We start from the raw sequence: 27,760 nt of genomic DNA, 5'->3' as shown, positions 1-27,760 counted from the left end.
CAAATATAAAGGGAGGTGACTTTCACTGTATGTAAAAAAGTGATAACATAGGGCTTACAGTGGTTTGCCCTAGGTTACTTTGAATATTTGTAAGAATATCGGCAATGGAAATAATATCCAAACACTGTTATTTATACCATTATAAAAAAAGTTTTAGTTGCTAAATTTTTGCATTTAATTATTTAGATTACACATTGCTTACCTAAAAATAGGACTCTCGTCATTAACATTTCTGATATTTATAGTGATGGTGCCAGTGCAGGACTCCAGAGACAGATTCCCTCTATTTCTCACAGCCACCACAATCTGGAAATGCTAAAACATGTAAGAGAAGACAGAATGATTTTTGAATGCTTAAAATATGCAATTCCCCTTTACATTAAAAAATGCTTTAAAAATAAAATTAAAAACACTTTAAAAAATTGCAAACATAAGAATGTAGATTCATTCCCAAAACATCTTAAGGTCATTTGTCAAGAGAAATGTGTTTTGTACTCTCCTACAGATTTCTGTTATTAATGTTATCTATCAATTGTTATGAAACGTTGACCATATTTTTAAACATTGGTTTAGGTATGCTATATTTAAGCCAACATAGTCAATTTCAATTTCTTGAAATACTTAAGGAAAGAGTAACAAGTTTCACTGGTTAGGAAAAAAATTATATAAATCTAAACAACTATCTTACTTTTGAAAAAAATGTTTAAAGTCTAGTTACTTTAGAAACCTCAAAAAGTAGTAAAACTTCATTTAAAAAGTTGATATTCTAATATGTAAATAAGAAATGTTGTCAAGACAAATACCATATGATATCACCTAATACAGGAAACTAATGAACAACACAAACAAATGAGCGAAATTGAATGAGAGGCATGTAAACAAGGAGCAGACTAACAGTGACCAGGGGGAGGAGGGGAAGAAAGGGAATAAGACAGGGAAGGATCTAGTTAAGGAACTAGTATAAATGACCCATGGAAATTAACAATAGGATGGGGGTTGACTGTGGGAGAAGGGGTGGAGGGTAGAGGGGGAGTATTGGGGGGGGATGGGACAGCTGTAATAGAAAAACAATAAATCAATCAAAAATTTAAAAAAAGAAATGTTGTCTAATAAGGTAATAGCTAAATTTGACAAAGAGTATAATTTAAATTTTTCTTTTATTAAATTTAATTCTATATGTAATAACTATGGTATAAACAAATAAATACTTCAACATGCTTTTAATTCTATATTTTACTTTGTTAAGAATTCTATTTTAGGAATATTTTAAATAAATGAGAAGAAACTAAAATTATAAGGAATATTTAACTAAAATGTGGCTTAACTGAAAACATATTACCGCTAAATTAAATTATTATTCAGGAAAAAAATGTATAAATTGCTTAAAAGGCAAGAAGAAAGGATGATTTAAAATGAAAGGTTTACCCTCAAATATGTCAATTTTCCTCTGCTTTGACACAGTCTTACAAAACAGGAACCCTATGACAGTGCAGCTATTGTGAATTAGCCAATTATTTATCTGTTCATTTATTCCCAGTATATCCATTAAGTACCAAACACTAATATTTAAAATGAGCAGCACACAACTTGGCCAGTGTGGCTTAGTTGGTTGGAACACCATCCCATAAACCAACGGTAATGGGTTCTATTCCTAGTCAGGGAACATGCCTGGGTTGTGGGTTTGATTGCCGGTGTGGGGCATGTGCAAGAGGCAATTGATTGCTGTTTCTCTATCACGTCCATGTTTCTCTCCTTTTCTCTCTCCCTGCTTCCTCCTCTTAAAAATAAAGTAAATAAATAAATAAAGTAAGTAAATAAAATGAGCCGCACACAGTTTCTATAAGGCCTATATAGCAGCAGAGTATAAAAACGTGAGGGAGGATGGTAACAGTTTCTCAAAAGAGATGACAAGCCAACAGTGGCAAGAGAACATGTTGGTGATTAACCATCTTAAAGTTACATTGCTTTTATTGGAATCATGACCCATCCATTTACTAGCTGGATGATCTTGGCCAAGTTATTTATTTGGACTTAGTATCTTCATTTGTAGAATGGAGGAGATAATGGTATCTATTTTACAGGGTTTTCATAAGAATTAAGTAAGTTATCATTTGTATCTTACTGATGCCTAAATCATACTCAACATAATGTAAGTGTTTTCTTTCTTTAGAACACAATTAGGATGAAAATAAATGTGTGATGTCTTAGAAATCAGGTGAAGGGTACGAACAAGTACTTGGCATACAGCAAATAATGGATAAAGTGTTTTTGAACCAATGAATCTCTATTGTTTCTTGATGTTTTAGGTCTTAACAAAGCACACAGACCTTTCAAATCAGTAGAGTTCATGCTTTCAATCAAGAAATATTTCTTAAGCATTAGTTGTGCAGTCCACAAGAGGCAAAAACTAGAAATAACTTTAACATTGAAAAATTCACATTCTAATAGGAAAAAGACCAACACGTAAACCAAAGTAGGGTAAAATTTATCAAATGAAAGTTTTCTTTTAGATCAGTTTGGTGGACAGAGTCAAATAATTTGCTATAATCCTTCTATAATGCAAGTGAAATACAATTATTGGGGGGGGAGGAGAGACGATCTCGTGTGTACAGGGAAAAACATGAGTGAACAAACCACCCTTGAGCTTTAGTCAGCAAAGGCAGGATGAAAGTCTCAGGATTAGAATTCCAGAATTAAATTAAAATATTAGCAAATGAAATACAGTAATCTGTATTGAAAACTACCTTATATGGGGTAAGTTATATGTCAGAAAAACAAGGATGGTATAATAAAAGAAAATATATTAAAGTAACTCAGAATTTTAATAGATTAAAAAAGAAACTCATGGAGAGCAGGCTGACAGCTCTAGGGGGTGGTTAGGGGGTGGAGGGATCCAGCAAAAAGGACAAAGGACTCATGGTCATGAACAACAATGTGGTGATTGTATGTATTGGGGGTGGGTGGGTATAAGGGGGATAAATGATAATGGAAAAATGAAATAAAAATAAATTTAAAAAAGAAAAAGAAATGTAAAAAGTGGGGAAAAAGAAACTACCTTAATTTTCTAAGCAGATGTTATGTTATAAAAAATAATATTAAATTTCTGACTTAAAAAATTCAACAAAATAGTAGTAATGCAAAATTATGTTACTTAATAAAGGTTGTCTATCATAACCCTAGAACTAATAACATTCTTATTTGAAACATTTAAGTAACTTTTAAATTCAAGACAAGGATGCATCCTATTACCTACCATTTGTAAGGAAACATTGTTCTTGAAGTCCTTTATTAAAAATAAAGCATATAATATGAATAAGAAGTTATAAGAATTAAAGAAAAAGAAACAACTGTCATTTTTACATGTATTTGATGAATGTTATACAAAAAATGAAAGATCATTGAGAAATTATTAGAATCAATATGAGTTAGTCGTTTGTTTTTAAGATCAAGATATAAAAATTAATAGTTTCTTCTATCACTCTGAAGAACAATTAGAAAATGAATATTTAACAGTAAAATTAAAGTTGTTTAGGACTATCATACATATCTGTAAAAATACAAAATTTCATGGAGTAAAATACAAGGACTTAGTGAAGCTATGAATAAATGAATTAATCATCCTGGTTTTTGGATGATAAAGATGCTAATTCCAGTCAAATTCATAAAGTCAACGCAATTAAAATAAAAATGTCAGTAGGGCTTTTTATATGAAAAGAACAAGATCACTTTGTTTACAAGTGAGTGAAAAACAGCAGAGTTGACAATATGAGATGATCCTACAGTGCCAGAGTAAAAAGAAATATTATAAGATATTAGCCAGTTATTCTGGAATAACTGTTGCTTTTTATTTTTATTTTTTCTTTACTTCTCACAGTGGTAAAAATTTTGGTTAAAATAATTGCAGTATTTAAAAGTTTGTTCTAGGTAAGATATTAAAAAATAATAATACCTGATGTCTACTACTAGAAACATTAAGAATGTTCAAAAAAACTAGAAAACATTTGAAATATAAGTGGCCCCATTTCCCAAATGATTTGGTAAGGATGCTGATTTGTTATTTTTTCCATCCTTTATACCTACCTCTCTCTTCCTCTCAAATATTTGTGAATTTAAAATTTGACCCTAACATTGGGAGTGGGAAGTGGGGAAGGGGTGTAAACAGGCCTGATCTCTAACTTCAAAAAGAGAGAGGCAATTCTCCAGGTAATTCATGACTGTAAAAGTGTAATTTTATTTAATTACCCAGAACATTGCCTCAGTTAATGCTTTTGAATATGGAGACAATCCCTTCTCCAACTTTTATACAAACCTGAAGAAGCAAACACAAAAACTAAAATAATATTTAAATAAAGTCTAAAGAAGAAAAGTAAAATGAATCAAATAAGTTTCTAAATTTACTTTCTTAAAGTGAATTTCTGCTTGGTCTATGGGAGTATAAAAATGAAATCACATATGTTTGGCATTCTTATTTTAATTTAAATAAGTTTAAAAAATTATTATTGAGAATATTGAAAATTATTTTAATGCAGAACATTTAAAGATTTTTGTTATTTTAATGTTAAGATTTATATTTGTTCTCACCTTAGGATTTATCTCGTAGTCCAAAAGAGGTTCTGTGGTTTTAGAAATAACACCATTGTATGAATCCAAAGCAAAGTAGGTAGTAGCATTAACTGAAGAATTTAATACTAAAAACTTAAAAACACATACACAAACAAAAAATAATAGGTGGTTAATCCATAATTGAAAAAGCATGAATTTTGAACTGACAGTTTTGATGTAATTGTATGGCAAAACCTAACTACACTAATAGTAGCTTTGTCACAATAACACCAGGAAAATAAAAGGTAAACTTTCTTTCAATTCTAGACTTCAAAAGCAATCTGAAAATTCTTTCACAATTTTTTTTTCCAAAGATTTGTTTTTAATCCTCACTGGAGAATTTTTTTTTCTTTTCCATTGCAGAAAGAAAGAGAGAAACATTAATGTGAGAGAGAAACATTGGTCTGTTGGCCTCTCATACATGCCCTAGCTGGGAACTGAACCAGTAACCTAGCTATGTGCCCTGATAGGGAACCAAACCCGGGACCCTTCAGTCTAAGGGACGATGCTCCAACCAACTGAGCCATACTGGCCAGGGCTCCAAAGATTTTTATACTTAAGTATTAGAGCATTTAAATAAATAACTATCACTGGGTTTATAATTAGTTTATTTTCCAGTGTTGGCATTTACAGAATTTTCTAATTAAAAAAAAAGTCATTTCTCCTTGTATACTCAGGAAGTGTACCTAAAGGAGGCATAGGGACTGAATTACTTGGTAGAAAGCATTTAATCTCATCTCTGTACTAATTTTCTGCATGATGCAATTAAATATTGCTTTAGACAAAGTTTATTTTTTATGAGCATCAGCATATTTCTCTTTATTATTAGCACCCATGATTATAACTGGACTCAGTTTCAAGATGAACATTAAATATTGTAGAAAGGATTTAGTAAAGACATTACATATTTTGAATTTACAACCCAAAATTTTGTAAAGCCTGGGAGACATGATGTCTTATGCCATTTGTAAACAGATATCACAATCATTTTGATGGGCATATTAATTGATTTTCTTTTGTCTATAAGTGAACAACCAAAGTTGTCTTATGTTAAACTAAAATCCATTAACTGTTCTTATGGAAAATCTCCTTTTCTTTGTTTTTCCTCTTATTATTATAGCTTTGGATTTGTTAAAAATTATTAGTTTCCAGACTTCTGGCCAAGATGGAGGCCTAGACAGACCTTCTGCATCTCCCTCCACAACTAAGAAGGAATACAACTACTTCAAAACTAGAGACAACCAGAAGTCCCAGAAAATTGAGCTGCATGGAAGTCCAACAAACAAAGAAATAAAGAAGAAATACTCATCCAGACAGGTAGGAGGGGCAGAGCCAGGGCAAAGAGGATGCAGTGTTGTGGCGACAGCAGTGGCGGCAGTGGTGGCAGCGGCAGTCTGACAGAAAGCATGGTCACATGTTTTAAAAACTAGGAAGAGACACCTGAGGAGCACTCCCAGCACCAGACCAGACCCAGACCGCAGAGCTCACAGTCCCAGCACAAAACCAATGGTGAAGGGTAGGAAGCTGGGGTTCAAATCAATGATTTGGCACATAAGGAAGAAATAAACAGTCAACCAGTACAGAATCAGGGAACAAGAATTAAAAAAAATGAGTAGAGGCATTACAACTTCTGGGACAACTTTAAACATATTAACATCTGAATCATAGGGTGCCAGAAGGAGAAGAGGAAGAGCAAGAAATTGAAAGCTTATGTGAAAAAATAACGAAGGAAAAACTTCCCAAATTTGGCAAAGGAAATGGACGTACAAGTCCAGGAAGCACAGAGAGTCCCAAACAAGCTAGACCCAAGGAGGAACACACCAAGACACATCATAATTAAAATGCCAAAGGTTAAAGATAAAGAGAGAATCTTAAAAGCAACAAGAGAAAAGCAGAGACTTACCTACAAAGGGGTGCCTATAAGACTGTCAGCTGGTTTCTCAAAAGAAACTTTGCAGGCAAGAAGGGGCTGGCAAGAAGTATTCAATGTGATGAAAAGCAAGGACTTACAACTAAGATTACTCTATCCAGTAAAATTATCATTTAGAATGGAAGAGCAGATAAAGTGCTTCTCAGACAAGGTAAAGCTAAAGGAGTTCATCATTACCAAGCCATTATTATATGAAATGTCAAAGGCACTTACTTAAGAAAAAGAAGATCAAACTTATGAACATTAAAATGACAACAAACTCACAGCTATCAACAACTGAATCTAAAAAATAAAAACAAAACCCAATTAAGCAAACTAGAATAGGAACAGAATCATGGGTATGGGGATCATCTGGAGAGTTACCAGCAGGGCAGAGGAAGAGGGAGAAATGGGGAAATGGTGCAGGGATTAAGAAGCATAACTGGATGATACAAAATAGGGGAAAGTTAAGAATAATATAGGAAAAGAAAGGGTGAATCCAAAGATCTTATATGCACAACCCATGGACGTGAACTAAGGTGGGTGGGATTGCTGAAGGGAATGGGGGTATTGGGTGGAGGAAGCAAAGGGAAAAAAATTGGGGACTAATGTAACAACGTAATCAATAAAATATACTTTAAAAAATTATTAGTTTCCAAGTTTTGGCTTTTTATTTTCCAAAGATTTCTGTAATAAAACCCAGATATTATAATTTTCAGTTATGGAGAATATAAATATAAGCACATTATAATTGATAATTACACAGACTCCATCCTTCAAGCCTAACCCCACACATACCTAAACACACATATTCTCAAACTCTGACCCACATCCTTCCCCGCACATTTATATACCCACATACATGGACTATCTGAGCCTGGTAAACTAGAAATTATACTTTCTTGTGTTATCTTATGTCCTCATTATAAATTTCACAGAAGCAAAAAAAAAAGTAGAAGAAGAAAAGAAAAAAAAACTGGCATTGCTGAAAAATGCCTAATTATAATAAGATCACCAGAAAAATTATATACAGATACATTCTCCACCAAGCTGCCCCTTAAATGTTCAGTTCAACCATATTCTCCAAGTGATGCTTATGAGCCAGCTGTTAAAGTATGGACAAATGGAAAAAAACAAAACAAAAACTTAAGTTGCTTTAATAAGAATTAGACTAAGGATTACAATATTTAAGAAATAATATTCCAGTGTGTTAATATGATTTCTAATATATTGTGTAATCAAGAAATCATTTTTTCTAACAATATAATAATAACGCAGGTTATATGTACACCATATAATTTTCTGAGAAAATCTAATGCGATGAATTATCTTGTGTTTCTTCTTCTTTACCCTCTCTTCATCTGCAGCTATTTTGTCATTTATTACTTATTAATTTGCTATTATTTATTTATTACTTCTGAAACCAGAAATAATAAGAATGTATAACATACTTTATTTAAATTATATGTATAATAAAATATTTTTGATCTGGGGTGAATAAAAGACAATAAAACATGAAAGGATATTCTCTCTGCTATATAAATGTCATTAGAAATGCAAATAAATGTAAGCTCTAGTTTTTCAAAGTGCTTTTACATTATTTTAGAAGATCTATTTCTTTCATTTTCAAGTCATAGTTTTAGTTTCTTACTATAGTCAAAGGCTTAAATTTCTTCTTTCACATCAATAACTACCATAATATATAAAGAATAATTCAAAGCCTAATGAAAAAGTTTTTTGCTCACTGGAAATTCAAGCACTTCTTAAAATCAAAGTTGGAAAAAAACAAATAGATGCCAATAAAACACGTACTTCAACTTCTTGTCCTGGATCTGGATCTCTTGCAAGAATCATATATATAAAAGCAGATGCAGGGACGTTTTCAGGAACAGACACTGAAACACCTGTACAATTATATAAACCATGGACCATAATTAAAATTCAAACATTCTACTACCACCTCTTACTGTCATGCTGTATTTCAGAAAAAAAAAAGAAGAAGAATTATCCCCATTAATTTCCATTTTAAGATAGCCAAAATAGCAATATCAGTTTTATATTTCTACATTTAATTTTGGGGCTAATGAACAGAATAGAATATAATTGCTCAATGTCTGGCACAGAGCCAATGGTTATTCAACAATTTCAACTTTGATTATCTAGGCAATTAAAGCTTTTTATCTCTTTTTTTTTATTATTTTGCAAAGTCAGAAATACATTTGCGCTTCTGGTCCATCAATTCTTACCCATACAATAGGGATAAAGTACACTTTCAATCTTAGAGTAGTTCCGAGGATTAAATAAAATGTCATACAGAACACATCTCACAATCGCTCAATAAATGTTAATTACTTTACTTTGTTAACCACTAAGCCTTTTCTTCCTTTCTATGTTACCAATTGCGATTCTGTCTTACCTCAAAATCATATAATACAAATGCACACACTTTTAAATAGGCAGTTTCTTCACCTGTTACGTGATTTAACAAATGATACTAAAAAAATAAAGAAGAAAAAGAGTATTCTTGCTTTCCATGCTCTTAAATCTTAGATCTCATGTCCAGGAAACATTGTATTATTATCCAGATTAGGAAGACTTGCAACAGCCTCATACGGTTTGTCTCTTTCTATAAATGTAATGGGACACTTTTTGTGTGAATGGGTTTGCTTATCATGCACCTTTGTTTCAAACTGAACATATGTTAACAGATTCCCTAATTTAGTGGTTTGCTCCAGTTAATTAAGGCAGTTATATAATTTAACATAGTAAGTGAACTGAATATTCATATGTCATATCAGTCACCTGAAAATTGTCAATAATCTCACAGACACCCAGAAAGTTACCCTAATTTTTAGATAAAGTGGTATCTTTTCTGCTACTCTTCTGTCCCAAGGACCATAGACCCATGAGATAGAAGAAAAAGGCATCTTGATGTTGATGCTGCTTAGGAAGCTCATGCTGGTTCAGCCAAATCTGTAATAGAAATCAGGTCAGAATGACTTCCTTGGGATCCATGTGTATCTTTAAGCTTTCTCTAATTTGGAGACCAAAAGGAAATTACAAAGAACACCAATTAAATAGTCTCAAAGTGATCCAAAATATGTTTTCATAAACACCAAACCTGTAAGTGTTTTTTATTGTCAAGGCCTACCTAGAAGGTTTTTCTATCTGAAGTTTAACCTCTGTGAACAGTTTCCTTTAACACAAATTTTTGTTTGATAGGTTTTTTACTACACATACCAAAGCTATGTTTTGATTCAAAGTAAGAAGTGTGTGTGTGTTTTGGAACTTAAGAGTTTCTAAAAGAGCAATAGTTCTTAAAAATGGAGAAAAGACAATGCTGGTGGTGAGAAATGGAGAGAACAGTAATGGGCAGGAATCCAGGGGAGAAAAAACTATTTTAATGAGTTTTGCCTTGTCGTTTTGTCCTCAATTTCATTTGCTTCCAATTCTCTCCTAGTTAGCTGGGTAGTTTCTCCTAATTGAAACAGCAAGAGGAATTAAAGGAGTCAAATCAGAGAAGTTAGAGAGTAGAGAGGTTTTAATATGAAAGGTAAGTCAGCAAGTAAGGTTAGAAATAAATGGAGTAAAAAGAATAGAAAATTAATTAGTGAAACAGATAAATTAATGAGCTCGAGTTAACCCTACCAAATTCAAATAAAATCAACTTGTATGTATTTTCTGAGATTCTACTATGTGCAAAGTCTCAAGTACATTCAAATATTTGAAAGTTTTTAGTTTTAGAAGGTCTTCATGAAATCACAAATACATATAAGGGTGAAGTCAGGGTATATATAAGGGTATGTGAGGTTGTGATTTGTATGGCTCTAATGAGAAAAACACAGTTATTAGATACACATGAGTATACAGATTTCAATTAATATATCAGGAATGCTTTTTGTATAAAACTTTTTAAAAATAAAATACAATTGACAAAATTTTAATTTATACCAAACTTCTCAGAAACATCTATTTTACTCATACTTAAGGGTACCTTGATATATTATTTTAATTATCTATTATAATTTATATAATTAAAATCATATTATAAGCAAGCATTATTTCCAGAACAAGACTATCAGATGAAATAACTACATTCTATTGGAACTAATGATCATTCTTATTCAATAAGTTGAAATTTACTAACTAAAACTAGATTTTTAAGAAACAAAAAATGAAACAGTAGGAAATCTTTATTACAATGTTGGAAAATAAAGAGTAATTTCTTGTAATCATTAAAAAAAAGGATAAAATGATGATTTAAAATATATATGTTATGGTATGTGTTTATAATTATCCATTAATATCATATAATATACAACAAAATTAAAGAAACTTCTTATAGTTTGTATATAATTTTATGCTTATTATTTTGAAATACATTTTTTAACGGCAAGATTGCATTTTATCAAATTAATGTACCATCTTTTAAACAATTTCTTTTTGTTAGACATTTTGGATATTTCAAGCATTATGCTACTATAAATTTTAAGCATAAATCTTGACTGTATGTTCAAAAATTCAAAAATAAGAACTTGAAGAAACAGGAATACTGGAATAAAATTATAATCATTTTAAAATTCCATAAATGTTTACTAAAACATAATTTAGGATGGTTATTCAAAATTCCACTTTATGGATATGTTCATTTCTTCATACCTTAGCCAAAATTGCTATTTTTCCTTTGTTATTTTTAAACCTTAGTTGACTCTGTAGGTGAAAATTATATCTTGTTGTTTATATTTTCATGTATTTTACAACTTGTGAACTACCTGTTAATTCATATGTTACATATAAACTTAAAACAATTTTGTAAGGATTCCTCTACCCAATCTGCTATACAAAGAAATAATTATTTGAATGTTAATTGAAATTACACTAAATCTAATTATAATTTTTAGAAGTATGTCTGTCACTTTGTATACCTCTGTCACTTTATATACCTCTCTTTCATAAAACTAGAGAAAAAAATGCTTAAACTATAAGAAATAAACTATAATTCCACATTTTACTTAAAAAATGTTCTCACCCTATTATTTTATGAATGTAATCAATAAAAATTGATTTTTAATATACCTGCTGTTGAGAAACTTGAGTCACAGATAATTGGGTCATCCACATCCTCCACAAAAACTGTAAACATGTAGGTATTGGTATTATTTCCATTATCTCTGGCCTCTATTTCCAAAGAGTATATTTCAGAGTTATTTGGATTGTCAAGATTCAAAGGCTGAAGAAGAGTGATTATGCCTGTGACTAATGAAAATGAATAAAATGAAAAAACTTACCAAATTCAAATCATTAAACACATTAATTTATTTATATTGATGGTGTTTTAATTCGGTTAATAATATACATTTTTAGTAAATAAGAAAAATGATGTTGAGCATTTCTACTTCATTAAAAATATTTATTTAAAAACACCCACTTGCTTTATATTTACTTTTAAAATATAATTAAATATTATAAATGGTTTCATAATATTTTCCTCTAAGTCTCTAAATTGTTATTTATGGATCTACCAAGCATAGGTAGCATGTCTACTTTAAAAATACTAGACACAAGCCCCTATATATTTTAATTGCAATATTAAGAGTTATTAGTGTTTTTGAACCTGAAAAAAAAGTCAAACCATACTAAAATTTTAATTAAGTATTGCTTCTGCCATCTGACTTAATCTTATTGTATAGAAAACTGAAAAATGAACTCAGAGGTCAAATGCGGGACTTTTGTGAAGACAGAAATGACTATCCCTGATACAATCAAGGGAGATTCTTGATTGGGAGGGTAAAAAGTTAGCAGCAGCTGTTTCCATTCTTACGTATGTTTTTGCTGGGCCACCATTTCATCCTGGTGTACAGTAGCAGCTAGGTCTGGAATTGTGTACACACCTCTGTTTCTTCTTTCAGCTTATCTGACTCCTAGAACAGGTGAATGTGCTCAAACTTGTGATGAAAGGCCACAGCTTCTGCAGGATACCCACACTAAGTTCAGAGGCAACAAGGACTGACAAGGGTTTTAGTCCATTCTCCCGGAGTCCAGCATATGTTTGAATGTTCTGGTCTATCTTTCATCTCCTTCATTTTATATCCCCCTTCCTTCCTGACTTCCTGCATTGTGAACTTCAAGCTCCAGCATCATACGTAGAGACAACAGCCTTACAAAGGCTGCTTAACTAGCCTTTGCAGTTCTATTACTGGTGTTTTTTGTTTCCCTGTGGTACTGCAATAGACTATAGGAAAGCAATATTTCATAGTAGTAATCCTTTCCACATAGACAGAAATATATCAGTAGTCAAATGTATAAAACATAATTATTAAGGGAAAGTCCCAAACTGTACAAATGAAATAGAGGCAATACATATGATTTGGTTGTCCTATATGTAGTCTACTATAACTTCGCAGAAGCATATGCATTGGTTGTCTCTGAAAGGTAATGGCTAGTTAGACAACTAAGGTTCTGTGACACTCTTTGTTTTGCAAGAATATCATTTTAACAAATAAGAAAATAGCAACTGTCAAATGCCACATATTTTTGGTGTGTTTCTTTGTCCATGTTTAATTTAATTTTGCAGTAATTTTACCAGGCTATCTGCTAAAGGAAATGTAAAGATTGGATAATGAATGTTGAAGAAAAGTGGGGCCAATGTGGGTATTTAAAACTTACAAGGGTCCAAGCCAAACATTTCCTGCTGAGTTTTAAAGGAATAAGTAATGCTGCTATCTTCATCTTGATCTGTTGCTTTTACTCTTGCTATAGTTTCCCCAACAGGTTTTCCTTCAGTCACATTAATAATATCTAAAGGAAATGGCCTAAAGAAAAAAAAATATGGTGGTGAAAAATGTTGAAATTTGTATGTATATATTGGCTACTATGATAACTTACAAAGAATCTTTTGGATTTGTGATGATACCACCGTTACTTGTCAAGAATTTAAAATTCTAAAAGTATTGAAATGTTAAGAAAATCCATTTTTGGCACAAAGTTACTTAATTTTTTTGCATACACATTAATTTTTATTCATGTAGTATCTGGCATCATGCAAGACATCAAGGATATCGCATCAGAGATAAAAACTAAAAAAAAAAAGATTGAAATAGTGAACCTCTGTTATTTCAAGAATCAAATGTATGAAATAGTTGGTAACTGAGCATAAGGGACTTATTCTCATCTTGTTATCTTGTGTGATGAAGTGCTGTCCAAAGTGATAACGTACAAAAGGAAACAATCTAAATATTTCTTGTAAATTTATTGCCCACCTCTTTCAGTTATAATTAAAGTTCTTGATCAATTTCCAGAACAATTATGAACCTTAAATTTCTTTCTTATTTAACCTATAATTCAAGCTTCAGACACTTATTAACAACTTACAGTGTGTCATTTCACTTTATACACAAAGGACAAAGTCTTCTCCTGCTCTTGATTATCTCACTGCTTGTGGGGAATGCAGATATAAATAACTATAATGCTATGTGGTAGACACCATAACCTGGTACAAATTTTTAAAAAAGGAAAGAGTAAATCTGGGATTGAAAAAGAGATTAAAGGATGTTATCAAAAAAATGTAAAGTAAAGAAAAAGGAAGTGAGTAGATGACACCATTCCTCTAAACAACCTGTTAACCATCATGATACAGTGTGGCTTCTCCTTTACAGTGTGGTTTCTTCTTGGTACCAAAATATAATGTAATTTCCAATGTTTACTTGGATCACTTTATATTAGTTCCTTTTCTCTTTCATTTTAATTGAACATACTGTGTCTCATAAGACATAAAAACAATATTTTGGGACAATATTTTAGTAATTTTGGTATTGCTTTTAATATCTAGCATTAAATTATACTAAGTAAAAGCAAAAATTCATTCTTATTGAAGGTGTGAAGGCAACATAAAAATGTTGCAAAAAGTTGGTGGCACCTTAACTGCAAATGTAGATTGACAGTTACAGAAACTGAGCTCCATATTTGCTTCTATTTTCAGATAATATAAGTTAAAGGGAATTTGAGGACTCAGCAATGAATTACTCTCCTTCATCTAGAGATATAACTTAGTGATAGAAGAAAAAATATTTGAATACTACTATTTTTCTTTTTTTCATTATCAATTTAAAAAGATTTTATTGGGGGCATGGAGGTGGAAGAGGGTATATGGAGGGCAAATGTTGATGAAAAAATAAAATAATAAAATATTTGATTATTCTTAGATTGTAGTAATATATTTGATTGCTACATTTTGAAGTATAAAATAGCACTTAACAGACATTTGTAAACTGCAAATGTTTTTGAATGCCACAATTTTATTTCAGAGTATGGAAGTAAAGTCATTTAAATTAAATATTTTATTATTTCAAAATAATGTATTTATTAAAAAGTGATCTAAGAATTTTATAAAATCTTTTGGGAAAAACAACAAAAGAGAAAAAGCACCCAAGAATTATTTCACCATATTACAATGTTGATCATTTCTACATTTGTTTTACAGTATTTTCTAGTATGTATTTTACTATCTATCAGTATATGTATCAATCATGGATATAGAATCATAGATTTTTAATATTACAACATAAACTGTTTTCTATATAACTACATGATCTTTTTATTGTTATTAATTATCACATGTGAAAAGTTTAGATAGTCATTTTTATAATTATACTTTAAAATAAATAGGCTTACTCAAATTGAGGCTTCTCATCATTTATGTTTCTGATTTTGATAATTAGTGTCCCTTGACAAAACAGACCTGTTCTATCTGTTGCTCTCAGTGCAAGCTGGAAGACCTGGAAAAGAGTTTTTAAAAATTTTACAATACACTATTTGATAATAGATATCTTTATGCTTCCTGGTAGTTGTTTTTTTTTTAATTTTTCTTCTATTTGATATATCTTTTTATTTTCTCAAGGCAGTTAAAAGAAATATATGCTTCCTTAGTTAGCTAGATTAGCTGTATATTTCTAAGCAGCTTCATTTTATATAGCACTATTTTACTCGAAGGTCTGTGTAACTTGGCTGTATACCTAAATATAGCTTAAATTGAACAAAAAGATAGTGAATAAATCCCAGATTCAATCATAAATCTAAAGTGCAATACACTGAAGCTATTTACAAGCAGTCTGTTTGATGCTAAACTCTAGAAACTGGACAACGAATTACTCTTTGGGACAAAAATAGGAAGGAGGTAACTTCAAGAAATGAGAATGTTATCACATCTCAACTACTTCCCTCACCCTCCTGTCACACATCTGACCCATTAGATATTATTTATTCATACGTATCAGCAAGTATCCTTTTGAGGAAAAAAAAAAAAAACAACGCTGTTGAGGCAGTAAGATATCCACTAAAACCATTCTTATGCAAACTTTCAATAAATGTTCACACAGTACAGGACGAGCCTGGGCTGAATAAGCTGATAGTGAGTGCACTGAAGTCTCTTGGGTGGGTACTAACATATCAAATGTCTTAAATGAACCGGTGAGCTGTGGAGTGGAAAAATGAAGTAGGTTTTAAAAGAACTTAGCGTAAGTGTGGTTGAGTGTGTGAGTCAAGACAAGTAGTGGAAGTGAGGCAAGAAATGGCTTTAAATTTGGAGCTGAACTGCTTAGTATGTGGCTCATATGTATAATATCCCATTTTTATCTACCTAGTTTTAACCTCATATTGTAGTCTGCCACACAAATTGCTTATAGATAGGTGTCATTAGCTTCTCCACCATCCTGTAACATTCAGTATATCCAAATTGAAACTGAAATCATTGACTTTCCTCCACCGTTTCTGTTCTTTTAGTCTAGAAAGTTGAGATCATCTTCAATTATTAATGCTTCTTTCTCCTAAATATCTGCTTAGCAGCATAGTCTCTATTTTATATTAGTTTTTTATATTTTCCACCTTATCTTACTTTAGCTACTTACATGTTTTGTTAATATTAAGTGGGACAGAATATCAATGTTCAAATAGTTTCAATGTGAAAGTTTTAATGTTTTAAGTTTCTTTCATTTCTTTAATGTTCAGAAGGATTTAAATTTTATTGGTTTACTGATTTAGTTTTCCTGGTTAGAAAGCTACTTAAAATGTTTTTTCTTATTTTTTGTTATTTTATTTATTTTTTAATTTAATCTTTACTGTATTTTATTCCATTACCATTTAATCCCCTTACACCTACTCCTCGAGCAATCACCACACTGTTGTCCATGCCTGTGAGTCCTTTCTCATTTTGCTCAATCTCTACCCCCTCATCTCTTCCCCACTAGCTGTCATCCCACTCCCCATTTTCCTTGTAAGTCCGGTCTGTTCATTAGATTTCACATAAGTGAAATCATATGGTATTTGTCTTTCTCTGAATGGCTTATCTCATGTAGCGTAAACTTCTTCAGGAAGATCTAAAAAGATGTGATCTGTATGTTTTGAGTAAGTGCAAGGACTAGATCTGGACTTTTGGTTAACTGCTCTAATTCTCACAGATGAATAACACTAATCATTACTTCCCTTTAAATTAATGTGTTTAACTTTTCAGGCAGAGTTTAACATTATAAAAACTTCCTGTCACTCTTTATAAAATAATTAATTAATTAATTAATTACATGATATCCAGCATCAAAATCCAGGGTATCGTTGCCCGTCAAGCTAACAATGCCACTTACGGAATCCACTCCAAAAGAATTTGCTCCTTTCTTTGGTCCAGATAACTGTGTCTCAATGGAGTACTAGAAAATCACAATATGCATTACTCACACCAAAATAAATGAAAAGGTATTTGGAAAGATTATTTAGATATAACAATAAAGCAAATATGTAAAAAGTTCTCTATTTTCATAGTGATTAATTTGACTTTCTTTATGACCTAGCATGTATTAAAAACACTAGCATATAATGATGCAAAATACAGAAAAAGAAAGTTGTTTAGTATATTAACACAACCAAAAGATTTTTTATATTTTTATAGAGCTGCATAACACCATATGTATTTTTCTAAGAGATTTTTCAAAACACTTAATTCTATTTCTGTACATTAATACAACTCTGAAAGAATATACAAAATAAATTCATTGTCACTGTTTGAATTTTAGGAAGCAAAACAGAAATTACAATGATATAAACCAGTTTCAAATATTAATTCACTTGAATATGAAGTTTTTAATTTATTTTTTCTATTATTTATTTGCCATCACCTCTGAGAAGAGGTGAGAGTAGATATATATTCACAAAATTATCTGAAAATAAATTTAATTTGAGATGAGGTAAAATTTGATTAAAGAAAAGTTCACTTATGTGTGCATATTTTTGTAATCTGATAAAGGTCTAGCCTTTAACACTATCAGTAATTCTCAAAACATTAAATTTTAAAATAATCACCTGCTGTGTCCCTATCCTATTCCTGCAAATGATATAATTGTAAATAACTATTTTCAACTGGATCATAGGTTATTTTTTGCATTTCTTGAAAAGACTTATAGAAAAGGTCTCATATTTCTTAATAATTTCATGCTAACTTGATATTGGCTGGTCTACAACACAATATTTTTGAGCAGGGATGTTGAGTACTTCGACTGACTAGAGCCCATCTATCACTGAAGGTTAGCTGTGGAAATCAAGGGCAACAGGGATTAAGTGACTTCCCCAGTATCACATCAGATTAGTGGTAGAGAGCTATTCCTTGACCCAAGTCCCCTGACAGATCCAGTGCTTCACCCCCATTCAATGCTCCATGACTTCATACTGTGAGTTACTAAATTAAAAGTAGTAAACTCTTCCAATACATGTTTAAAAAGAACAGCTGCAGAGCAAGCACGCTTTTTTAGTGCAATATACCACTAAATTCTCCAGATAGAGCTTTATAGGTTCTTTTTATTGTGCCAAATCTCTAAGACTTTACAACCATGAATCAATTATGAGAAAAGCAAGTCTTACAGTTAGTAATTAGGATACTGAAACATCTAAAATATAATCACATTCACATGTGTCATTGAAATAGTTAGAGAAGTGAAGTAGTACTCAATAGCATCCAAAAGGCAAAGCCCCAGTTTCAACTCAGCATTGACAACTTCCTATCAGATGCCCATCTCCAATAGAAGTCACATAATTATCTTGTACACATGAAAACAATTCTTCTTCTTAAAATGCTATTTCTAACATTAACACAAATATTGTGCTATAGTTGTCATCAACTTCTTTGTACTCTAATTATCAAATTAAATATATTAATTATTCTTGAGAAATATTTTCAAAGCATAGCACTGTATGCCAAAGTGATAAATATATATCTCACACAATCATCACCATTTACCATCATTCTATCACCATTTGAAGAGTCCTCATCTGTGGCTGTCACTCTATAAATGGGCTGAAATAATGGATAGTCTTCATCAATTTCTAAGGTAGCTGTGAAGCAAAAATCAACATGTTACACCAAAAATTAAAGTATATGACATATTCATTAGCTTTTTATATACTAAAAACAGAACAATACTAATTCTTGATTGTATGGTGGGTTTCAGATAACATTTTAATATATTATGTATTTTTCTTTTTTTATAGTTTTCTTTTTGGCTTCCTATCATCTTTCCTGCTCTTATGTAGGGCCTTTCTTTACTTCCTGGCTCTGTCTGTGGCAACTATAGCTTAAAGAAGAGCATGACATATATACTGACAGACGGCCACGTGGGGATCCAGTGGGGAGCCTCACAAAAGATTCTTATACTTCAATTTCTAAACCTGATGGAGTTATGCATGGAGAAATTCTTTATCAGAAATACATTTGCAGACAACTGATGGACTTTCAACTCTCACATCCCTTCTAACATGTTCCCATAGCCCTGACCACAGGTAAAAACCCAAATTACAAACAACACAGAAGGAGTGGACCCAACAAAGACTCAGGTCAATTGCTTTATTTGTTTTTCTGGTCTCTCTCTGCTTTATTATAGTTCATACAGTATGAGTTTGAGAGTTTAATTCAAGCTGGGTAATAAGACGTTTTATAATTTTCTATTCCTTACATACATTTAGCACCAAATTTATACATTATAATAAATTTAAATTTTAACAAGTTGCCCAACTATATTTAATTGATCTGCTTTTCTAATGTAATTACATTTAAAATGAGTGCCCAGGAGATTGGGAGGTAAGTGAAGACAGTAAGATAATAAGGACAGTGGTCACTTGCCTAGAAGCATATTTTCTCAAAAAAATACAGAAAAAAGAAGAAACATAATTACACAAAAGCCTGCCCTCAGTGTAACTTGAAGATAGAATCTGACCAAATTTCATAATAAAGTTAAGTTTTTTTTTAAAAAGAAAAGAAACAAATTCAGCAAATCCTGGTAAACAGCCTCTCAAGTTTCCATCTAACCATGAGACCTTGTGTTTTGCAAAGGGTAACACAGAAAAGCTGTGGGAAAGAGAAAAGAGAAAGCAAACTACAGGCCTAAGATTGATGTAAAATTGTTTCCAAGAAGGGTACGTAAAAGTGTGTCGACTTACTTCTCTATTATGTTGAAAGTACCATGTTTGGGAGATATATAGGTTAAAAAAATATCGTTTTATGCACCCCAAATTTATTTTTTTAAAGGCAAATAAATAATAAAAAGTGATTTTAAGATAAATATTTTTAAACAGGACAATAAATGAAGTAAAAGGTGTGCATCTATAATTTGTTTTTGACTCAATCTGAAAATTTGATTTAAATTATTTTACATTGTTTACCATTTAAATAAATATCAAATTTAGTGATACTTTATAAAGATAAGCCTGAGCAACTAAATGCAAGAAAATTAATAGAAGAATAAGAGTATTGGATCCTCAATGCTCTTAAGCAAGTCTCTATTCTATTTATTCAACTTTCTAAACATAAATTATTTCAAAACTTGTCCTTTTGTCCCAAACTTCTTACCCCGTCCCTTCTCCTATTTCCCATAGCAAAGCTCTCTTCTTACTGCACAGAATAAATAGGAACAATTGGACTAGAATAGCTCACCTTTTCCCATAAGATCCACAACCTTACTAATTTGCACCTTTTTTCCTCCTTGTATAGTGAAAGGAAAGTCATTAATGATAATCCCCATGCACTAGGAGGTGACTCCTCTTTTACACTTTCTCAGGAACTTGACTCTGACTTTATCTTTCATTTTCAAATACTCCCTCACTACTGTCAACATTTTGTTAGCATTTCCATTTTTTTTTTAAAGGAGGAGGAGGAGCAATCTGACTCGGAGCACATTTTTATGGTTGTCTTGTCTCTCTCCTGCCCATTAGGGTTGGAGTTTTTTATATTTCTTTACCTCCCACTAAGTCTTTAGTCCACTCCACTAAAGGTTCTGCCCCCACTACAAACAGTGAAACTTCTCCCAAAAAGTCATCGAAGGGTTCCTCCAGGCTGTTGGACCCAATAGATACTTAGAATTCATCTTATTTTACTTTTCTGTGGCATTTACACAGCTGATCTTGCTTTTTCTCTTGGCACAAAAAAAAAATCATTGCAAATCTATAGGATTTTTCTACAACTTCTGAGTACCTCTAAAAAATTTTGCCTGGGAAAATCAGACTTGGCAAGGTTCCTGGATATCCATTAAATGTTCAGATCAGACAAAATCCTTATGATTGCTTTTCAAATCTCAGGTAACTACTTAATAACCTGCTGCCTCTGTTAGCCACCAACCTATTCTGTCTTTCTTGAGTACACACTTTTACCTCCACATATCCTAGACAGAGCCAACACTAGGAGTGGAAAATGAGGACTCGGGTTCTCAGTGTGACACAGAAGGGGTTGTACATCCAGGAGGGCTTGGAGAGGTTGCTTAGAGTATTACTCTTTGATCAAGGGAAAAAGACAAACAAACAAAACAAACAAACGAACTGCAAGTATTCTAGTTATTTATTCACAATCATAGCCAATATCATTATTGAACCATGTATGGACGTGTTTGCTTTGAAAAATAACTGCACATTGTTATCAGAGAGCATTGCCTTTAATAATCAAAATTAGAAAAAATAATACTTTTGCATCAATATAATAAACATTTTATTTCTGAATGTAACCATTGTCCCTTTATAGTTTTTAAAGAAATGAATGTGATATTTTGGTACAATATAATAGAGATGCATATAGAAAATTCCTAGTTTATTTTTATAATTAATTTAAAAGGTACTTAATATGGCAGTTTAATTAAATAAAATATTGGTTTTAGTTTATATGGTTCAAATTTCAAAATAATTTAACATTTTCTTATATATATTTTACAAATTATAGTTTATATAGATAACTTTTCACATCAAAGGGTAATAATGCATACCTTCAAAAATACTATATTTTAATTGAAATTATAGGGAAAATTTCTTTCAGGCACACACTCAAATAAACTGAGACCCTCAATTCACTAGCACTTTTTCAGAGATTAGACAGTACCATCTGAAAGGAGAAAGCTTAAAGTTTCAAGGAATTTTGGAACTCGCCAAATATAAAAATAAATTGAAAGTATAAAGATTGGCGTAAAAATTTTTTATGATAGATGAGACTAATACATGCTTGATTAATTGATTTCACCTAAACTTTGATCCTGTCTCCCTCCTATTTTATCTTTCATGTGTCTTCAACTGTCCATTCAAATGTACTGTCCCCATTTGTTTGTAAAATTACCCAAAAGTCTCCCTTTAAACCAGTTGCATCAGACAAAACTCTTAATTCAATATGGATTTGCCACCACTGTCTCTACAGTTTTACATGCAAATTTCTTTTAAAAATGGCTTTTATTTTCACAATCTCACTTCTCATTCTGCTGCATTCTAGCCTCCACCCCTGTTAATGCCAATAAAATAGTTCTCAGTAGGCTCATTAGTTATCATTATCCCCATATCACTAACAAAATACAATGGAAATTTTAATACCTTGTCTTACTTGGTTATGGAATTCAAGTCTACTAACCACTGGTGCTTCCTTTCAACACTCTTCCTTTGCCATTTGGGGCATAATTCTCTTTTTTTCCCACCACCAGTTTAGCTGCTCCTTATTCTCCTTGGCAGGCTGAGTTTCTTCCTCACATCATTGAGTGTAGCAGTTCCTCAAGGTTTGGCTCTAAGCCCTTCCTTCTTCTGCTTCTCTACTCTCTGGCTGAATAATCTCATCCAAATCCATGGTTTTAATTACAAAACATTTATAGCCCTAGGCAAACCCTCTGACCTCAACTACTTAAACTCTCCTTTGATATAACAAAGACATCGAAAACAAGATGTTCAAAAGTGATCTCATATTTTTTCTCTCCAAATTTGGTCTATTTCTAGATTTTTCTATCTTAACTGAGGATCTCCAAACCATTTATGTAAATCAGAAACCTCAAAGTCTTCTACTCTTCTTTTATATTAATTTAAGCTGTTACCAAACAGCAATGGGGGATGGCTGTTGCCCATAGCCACCCTCTAGGCAAATTTCCAGAGGCAAGATTTTGAGATAAAGGAAAGGAGTCTTTATTCAAAAGCTTCACAATTTTGGAATAACAGCTTTCCACAAGAATTAGTCACTTAGGCCTATAACGTCACAGCTGTAATCACTTAAACCTATCAATTAAGGCTAAACTCTAATACCTGTGTTCTCTTTGCATTTTCCCCCTGTTTTTTAGTTATCTATTTCTATAGCGTTAGTTTACAAAGTAAAACAACATAGAATTAAAAAGTTATACAATTTCAGAAGCATGGCAGGCTTCTACCTCAGAGGTAGAATGCCCAAAGAATAAACCTGCCACCCTCTGTCAGGCCAGCCCAATCCTAAGCTGTGCCTGGTGTTCCTTCCCATCCAAACTACCACCGGTCGGGAAATGCAGGCTGCTGCAGAATGAGTATCCAGGCATTCTTGAGGTAGTCAGAGAGCCAGAGCCCAAGAGCCCCCAAGCCAGAGAGCTAGCTAGCCCTCTTTTATTTCAAATCTTCTAGCCTAAATTCCATGTGCTCTGGAGGCATTCAGCTTCTGAGCCAATCCTGTCCTAGACTGTTTACCATTGGCAAACTCCTATGGACCCTCCCTCTCCTCCCCAGTAATCTGATCAGATTCATTTACTATTCAAATATCTCCATACTATTCTTTTATCTTTATCTCCATAACCTTCCCAGGCCAAACTACACCATTATTTTCCTGAATTACTGAAATAAACTGACAGTCCTCTCTCTCTATTCCATAGCTCTTCAAACTACCATCCATGACCCAAATCTAGACTGTTCCCTGTTTCTATATGGTCTATAAGCTAAGAATGGTTTTTACATTTATAAATGTTTTTTTTAAGTCAAAAGAAATAATATTTTGTGATGTGAAATTTATTTAGAATTCAAATTTCACTGTTTATAAAATGTAACAGAAAACATATACACCCAATTGTTTACATATTGTCTATTGCCGTATCTTACCATGCTGGCAGCTTGGTAATAGTGATAGAAACCATATATGGTGCTCTCCTTACTTCATCGTCGGCAGCCGTCCGTCTCGAGAGACGATGGTGTAGCTTCTTAAGAGTCTATCTGCACCGCTGAGAATGGCTGTGCAGTCCAACTCGGGAGTGACACGGTATCTGTCTCCTCCCGTGTTGAATCGACATCTTGTGATGACGCTGGAGTGTCCTCTCCAGTGAAGCTGAAGCTACAGAGCCTGGGCAGGGTGATATGGAGGGTCTGCTGTTGCCCATGCAGCAGACCCCCCCTCTCTTCGCAGCTGAAGGGCCCAAGGGAAAGACGGAGTCAATACAGCTTGGCTTCAGGTGCGCCGCAGGAGTTGCCGGTGTTGACTACAACGTCAAACCGCCTTAGGGACTCCGGCTCCGGATTTTCTGTCGGGGTTTACTCCCTTAGCCTTTCCCCTGAAGAGGTATGCCGCAAGGCAGCGGAGGTTTTTTGGAGTCAGAGTTTTCCTTCTCTGATCCTTACTTCATATACTATAAATTACAGTAGTCCAGTCATAACAGCATTGTAAATACCAAGTTATTATTTATTACCATGGTTACTTACCATGGCTAAACAAGAAGAGGAAAATGAACTTTGAATGCTGCACTTTTAAAACATATAGAGTGCAGATTATCTGGTTATTGAATTATGTAGCAAAGCATTGTGTTTACTGTATAAAGTCACTACAGCTGTGATAAAAGAATATGATGAACAGCAGCATTGTAAGACTAAGCAGTCATCACAATATTCCCATTTAGCAGAATAATAATCGTCAGAAAAAATAAAAATTATAAAACAAAATATTCAATGATAACTGATTTTATTCACAAAAATAAATCAATATTAGGCTACAACCAAAATAAGATTCCGAGTGGCTTATTTGTTAGCCAAGCAAGGAAAACCACTCAGATATCGAGTCATTTAACCCTTCCACCCAATATAAGGAAATTTATCCTCCTAAAATAACAAATTTATTTTTCTCATTAGGAGACCTCTATTATAAAAAATTTAACCAGTTGTTGATACTATTATATATTTTTTAATTTTGAAAATAAAAATTTATATACATTTGTCTCCTACATTGTTCTGCAAGTACTGCATAAATAATGTCCCTGATTTTGCCTTTTGGCCTTCAAAACCCACAATATTTATTAAATGGCCATTTATAAAATCTGTTGCTATCTTTCAATGTTTGTTCTCTTCAAATCTTTCTCTACAGTCAACCAAATGTTTCTATTTAAAACACAGTGTCTGCTTAAAATATTTAAAAGAATTACCACACCCTTAGGGCAAAGACCAACATTTACCTTTCAAGAATCATTTTGAATCATATTACTTAGTGCTATCTCCTTTTCAATCACCATAGACTTTCAGTTCTTCTTACCCTGTGTTATCCTGCCTCAAGGCACTTGTACATTCAGTTCCTTCTACGTGAAACACTGTTCCCTCACTTCTTGCTTATTTACTCAGGTAAGAGTTTGGACCTAAAGTATTGTCAGTTCTTTAGAGAAAACTTCCCTTATGTCTGTGACTCTGTCAACCCCCACATACAAACACACACACACATTATTTACTCTTATAGTATGCAATTACCCTTTGAACCATAAAGATCAATTACTCTTTGTGACAGTTTCAGAGGTAAAGATTTAAATTTATGTATTAAGTTGTGAAAGCCTTTTATTTATTTGTTTTTCTCTCCTGCCTCATTTTTTTTTTACAAGTCTTTAGAAGAATCTATATTTCTCTTTTTAGTTTTTTTGTTTTTTGTTTTGCTTTTTGGTCCTTAACCTCTTAATTGTGGAGTAAGAATTTCTACCTTGCAAATACATATATTTTTTCCAAACAGTTCAATTGAGAGATTATATGTTTTCTTGTATACATGACTATTTGTGCATATTTTTGTATACTTATATGAACACACATTATATACATACTAAAAAGTCACTAGAATGTCAGGCTGGAAAAATGTGCCTGTTCTCTTCATTATAAATAGCTGTTAAAAGTAAACCATAAGAAGATGATGTAACATACCTGTGCCTAAAACAAACTGCGGATCAGCAGTACAGTCTGGAGGTTCCGGAACATCAATGATATTAATGGTCAAAACATGTCTCAGAAACCCTCCAGTATCAACTATCAATAGAAACCTTCTGGGATCAGTTTCATAATTAAAAATTTTGGTAGAAGTGATTATCCCAGAACCTAGTTAAGAGATAATCCATGAATTATAATTCACACAAATATTTAGAAACATATTTTTTGAGTCTTGAAAAATTTTAGAATTACAGATCTTTTTTTTTTTGCTATCTCACAAAGATTTAAAATAGCCAAATAAACACAAAATGCTAAGTTGACTTATTTTTTAAATGTTACAATTTAGACTTCTCTTTTTAGTAAATATATTTTTTATTAAACTGTATTTTGTTTTCAAACATTTTCATTAAAAACCACTTCCAAAGATTACAAAGACCATGAGTAACAGAGATTATATTGTGATCAAAATACATGCCTACTTTTTATTAACAGGGAAAAACAATTGTTTGTTTAATCAAACTTCATTAGTCATTATGAGTTTACTTAAAATCATGAAGTAGGATCGGTATAATTTTGAGCTGGCACCCAAGTAAACTTTATCACAAAGATGTCTGTTTTCAAAGGAGGCATGCATTCTACCTCCAAAAAGATATTTTTATACACTACTTACTTTCAGAGCAATCAATTCCCTGCTGGACTAGCCTAAGACCTGGATATAAAATAATTAACTGTTTTAAGTAAAGACAAGAATCAAAGGTATAAGTAAAGGGAAGAAAACAAAGATACTAATATAAACAATATTTTGTTGTATTATTATCATTGTGGGCAAGATTAGTTCCATTAAATTTGGGCATTTTTAAAGACAGTCAACAGTTTCTAACAAAGAATATCTTTTAAAAATATTTGGGATATTCTTAGAAAGCACAAAAGCAGAGGGAGCAAATATTATCCTTAATTATGGGAAAGTCACTATTATCCATAAGCAACTCTTTCTAAATATATATACACAAACCAATATTAGGCAATGGATTTAATATAGACCAAAAACTGTTTCTCTGTAACAAATAAATTTCATTTAAATTATTGCTGCATTTAAAAAAAATGTATGGAGTGATTAGTCAAGCAAAATCAAATAAACAGTAAACAATCTCAAAGTGTGGCGTTGGATCAAACCTGTAGAGAATATTAATAGGTTCAGCCACTCGGTGGCTGTTTATTATAATATTTCTTAATAGGTTTTCTCCAGCCAGAATAATGGCACTAAAACTTGACTGAGTAATCCTGTGAGTCTCTCCTGCCCCCTCTACCCAAAGCAAGATATTTTAGCCCTAATTTTGGTGTCAAAGACACAAGGGTGGAAGAGTCCCAGTATTAGTATTGATGATGTATTAACAACTTTTGTTTCGATAGAATCAGTTGGATTCATATAGGGGCTAGAGGGTGACAGACGAGGTTTCAGAAGTTAACGTGAACTTTCCTCTGGAATGGACATGAACAAACTTTTGGAATTCAGCCTTATGAGTGAATACAAGCAGAACCAAAAAAGGTGGGGGGGCAGGAAAAAATTAATAATCTAAACCCAAAGAACTATGAAAAATAAAATTCAGTGTTGTTTTAAACAGCTATATTTTGGAGTGGTTTGGTATGCAACTCCAGAAAACTGATATATGGGGGCATGCAGATTTGAAGAGTTGGAAGAATTAGAAATACAACTAAGAATCTTTTAGTGTAGGAACATGCATACAGATATACAATCAAGACATAAAAAAAATGAATCATGCATAGTCTTTTTGCCTGAGGGATATAACC

General features: G+C 32.2%; 1 protein-coding gene across 1 annotated transcript in view; it reads right to left on the bottom strand.

The window, feature by feature from the left end:
- LOC150001661 (cadherin-related family member 3-like) overlaps positions 1 to 27,760 on the bottom strand; it is a 104,379-nt gene that overhangs the window by 70,449 nt on the left and 6,170 nt on the right. The window contains exons 3-11 of the mRNA XM_090286884.1: positions 25,949 to 26,119; positions 18,786 to 18,880; positions 17,083 to 17,205; positions 15,182 to 15,285; positions 13,178 to 13,323; positions 11,588 to 11,767; positions 8,324 to 8,415; positions 4,582 to 4,695; positions 203 to 315 (exon numbers count right to left, since the gene is read on the bottom strand). Coding sequence (XP_090143010.1) covers positions 203 to 315; positions 4,582 to 4,695; positions 8,324 to 8,415; positions 11,588 to 11,767; positions 13,178 to 13,323; positions 15,182 to 15,285; positions 17,083 to 17,205; positions 18,786 to 18,880; positions 25,949 to 26,119 — 1,138 coding nt within the window. The remainder of the gene's footprint in view (positions 1 to 202; positions 316 to 4,581; positions 4,696 to 8,323; positions 8,416 to 11,587; positions 11,768 to 13,177; positions 13,324 to 15,181; positions 15,286 to 17,082; positions 17,206 to 18,785; positions 18,881 to 25,948; positions 26,120 to 27,760) is intronic.

This window comes from Furipterus horrens, unplaced genomic scaffold, assembly GCF_987537825.1.
Source record: "Furipterus horrens unplaced genomic scaffold, mFurHor1.1.pri manual_scaffold_9, whole genome shotgun sequence".
In the NCBI taxonomy this organism is placed as follows: Eukaryota; Metazoa; Chordata; class Mammalia; order Chiroptera; family Furipteridae; genus Furipterus; species Furipterus horrens.
The sequence above is the reverse complement of the archived record's forward strand: the minus strand, read 5'-3'. Positions and strand labels throughout refer to the sequence as shown.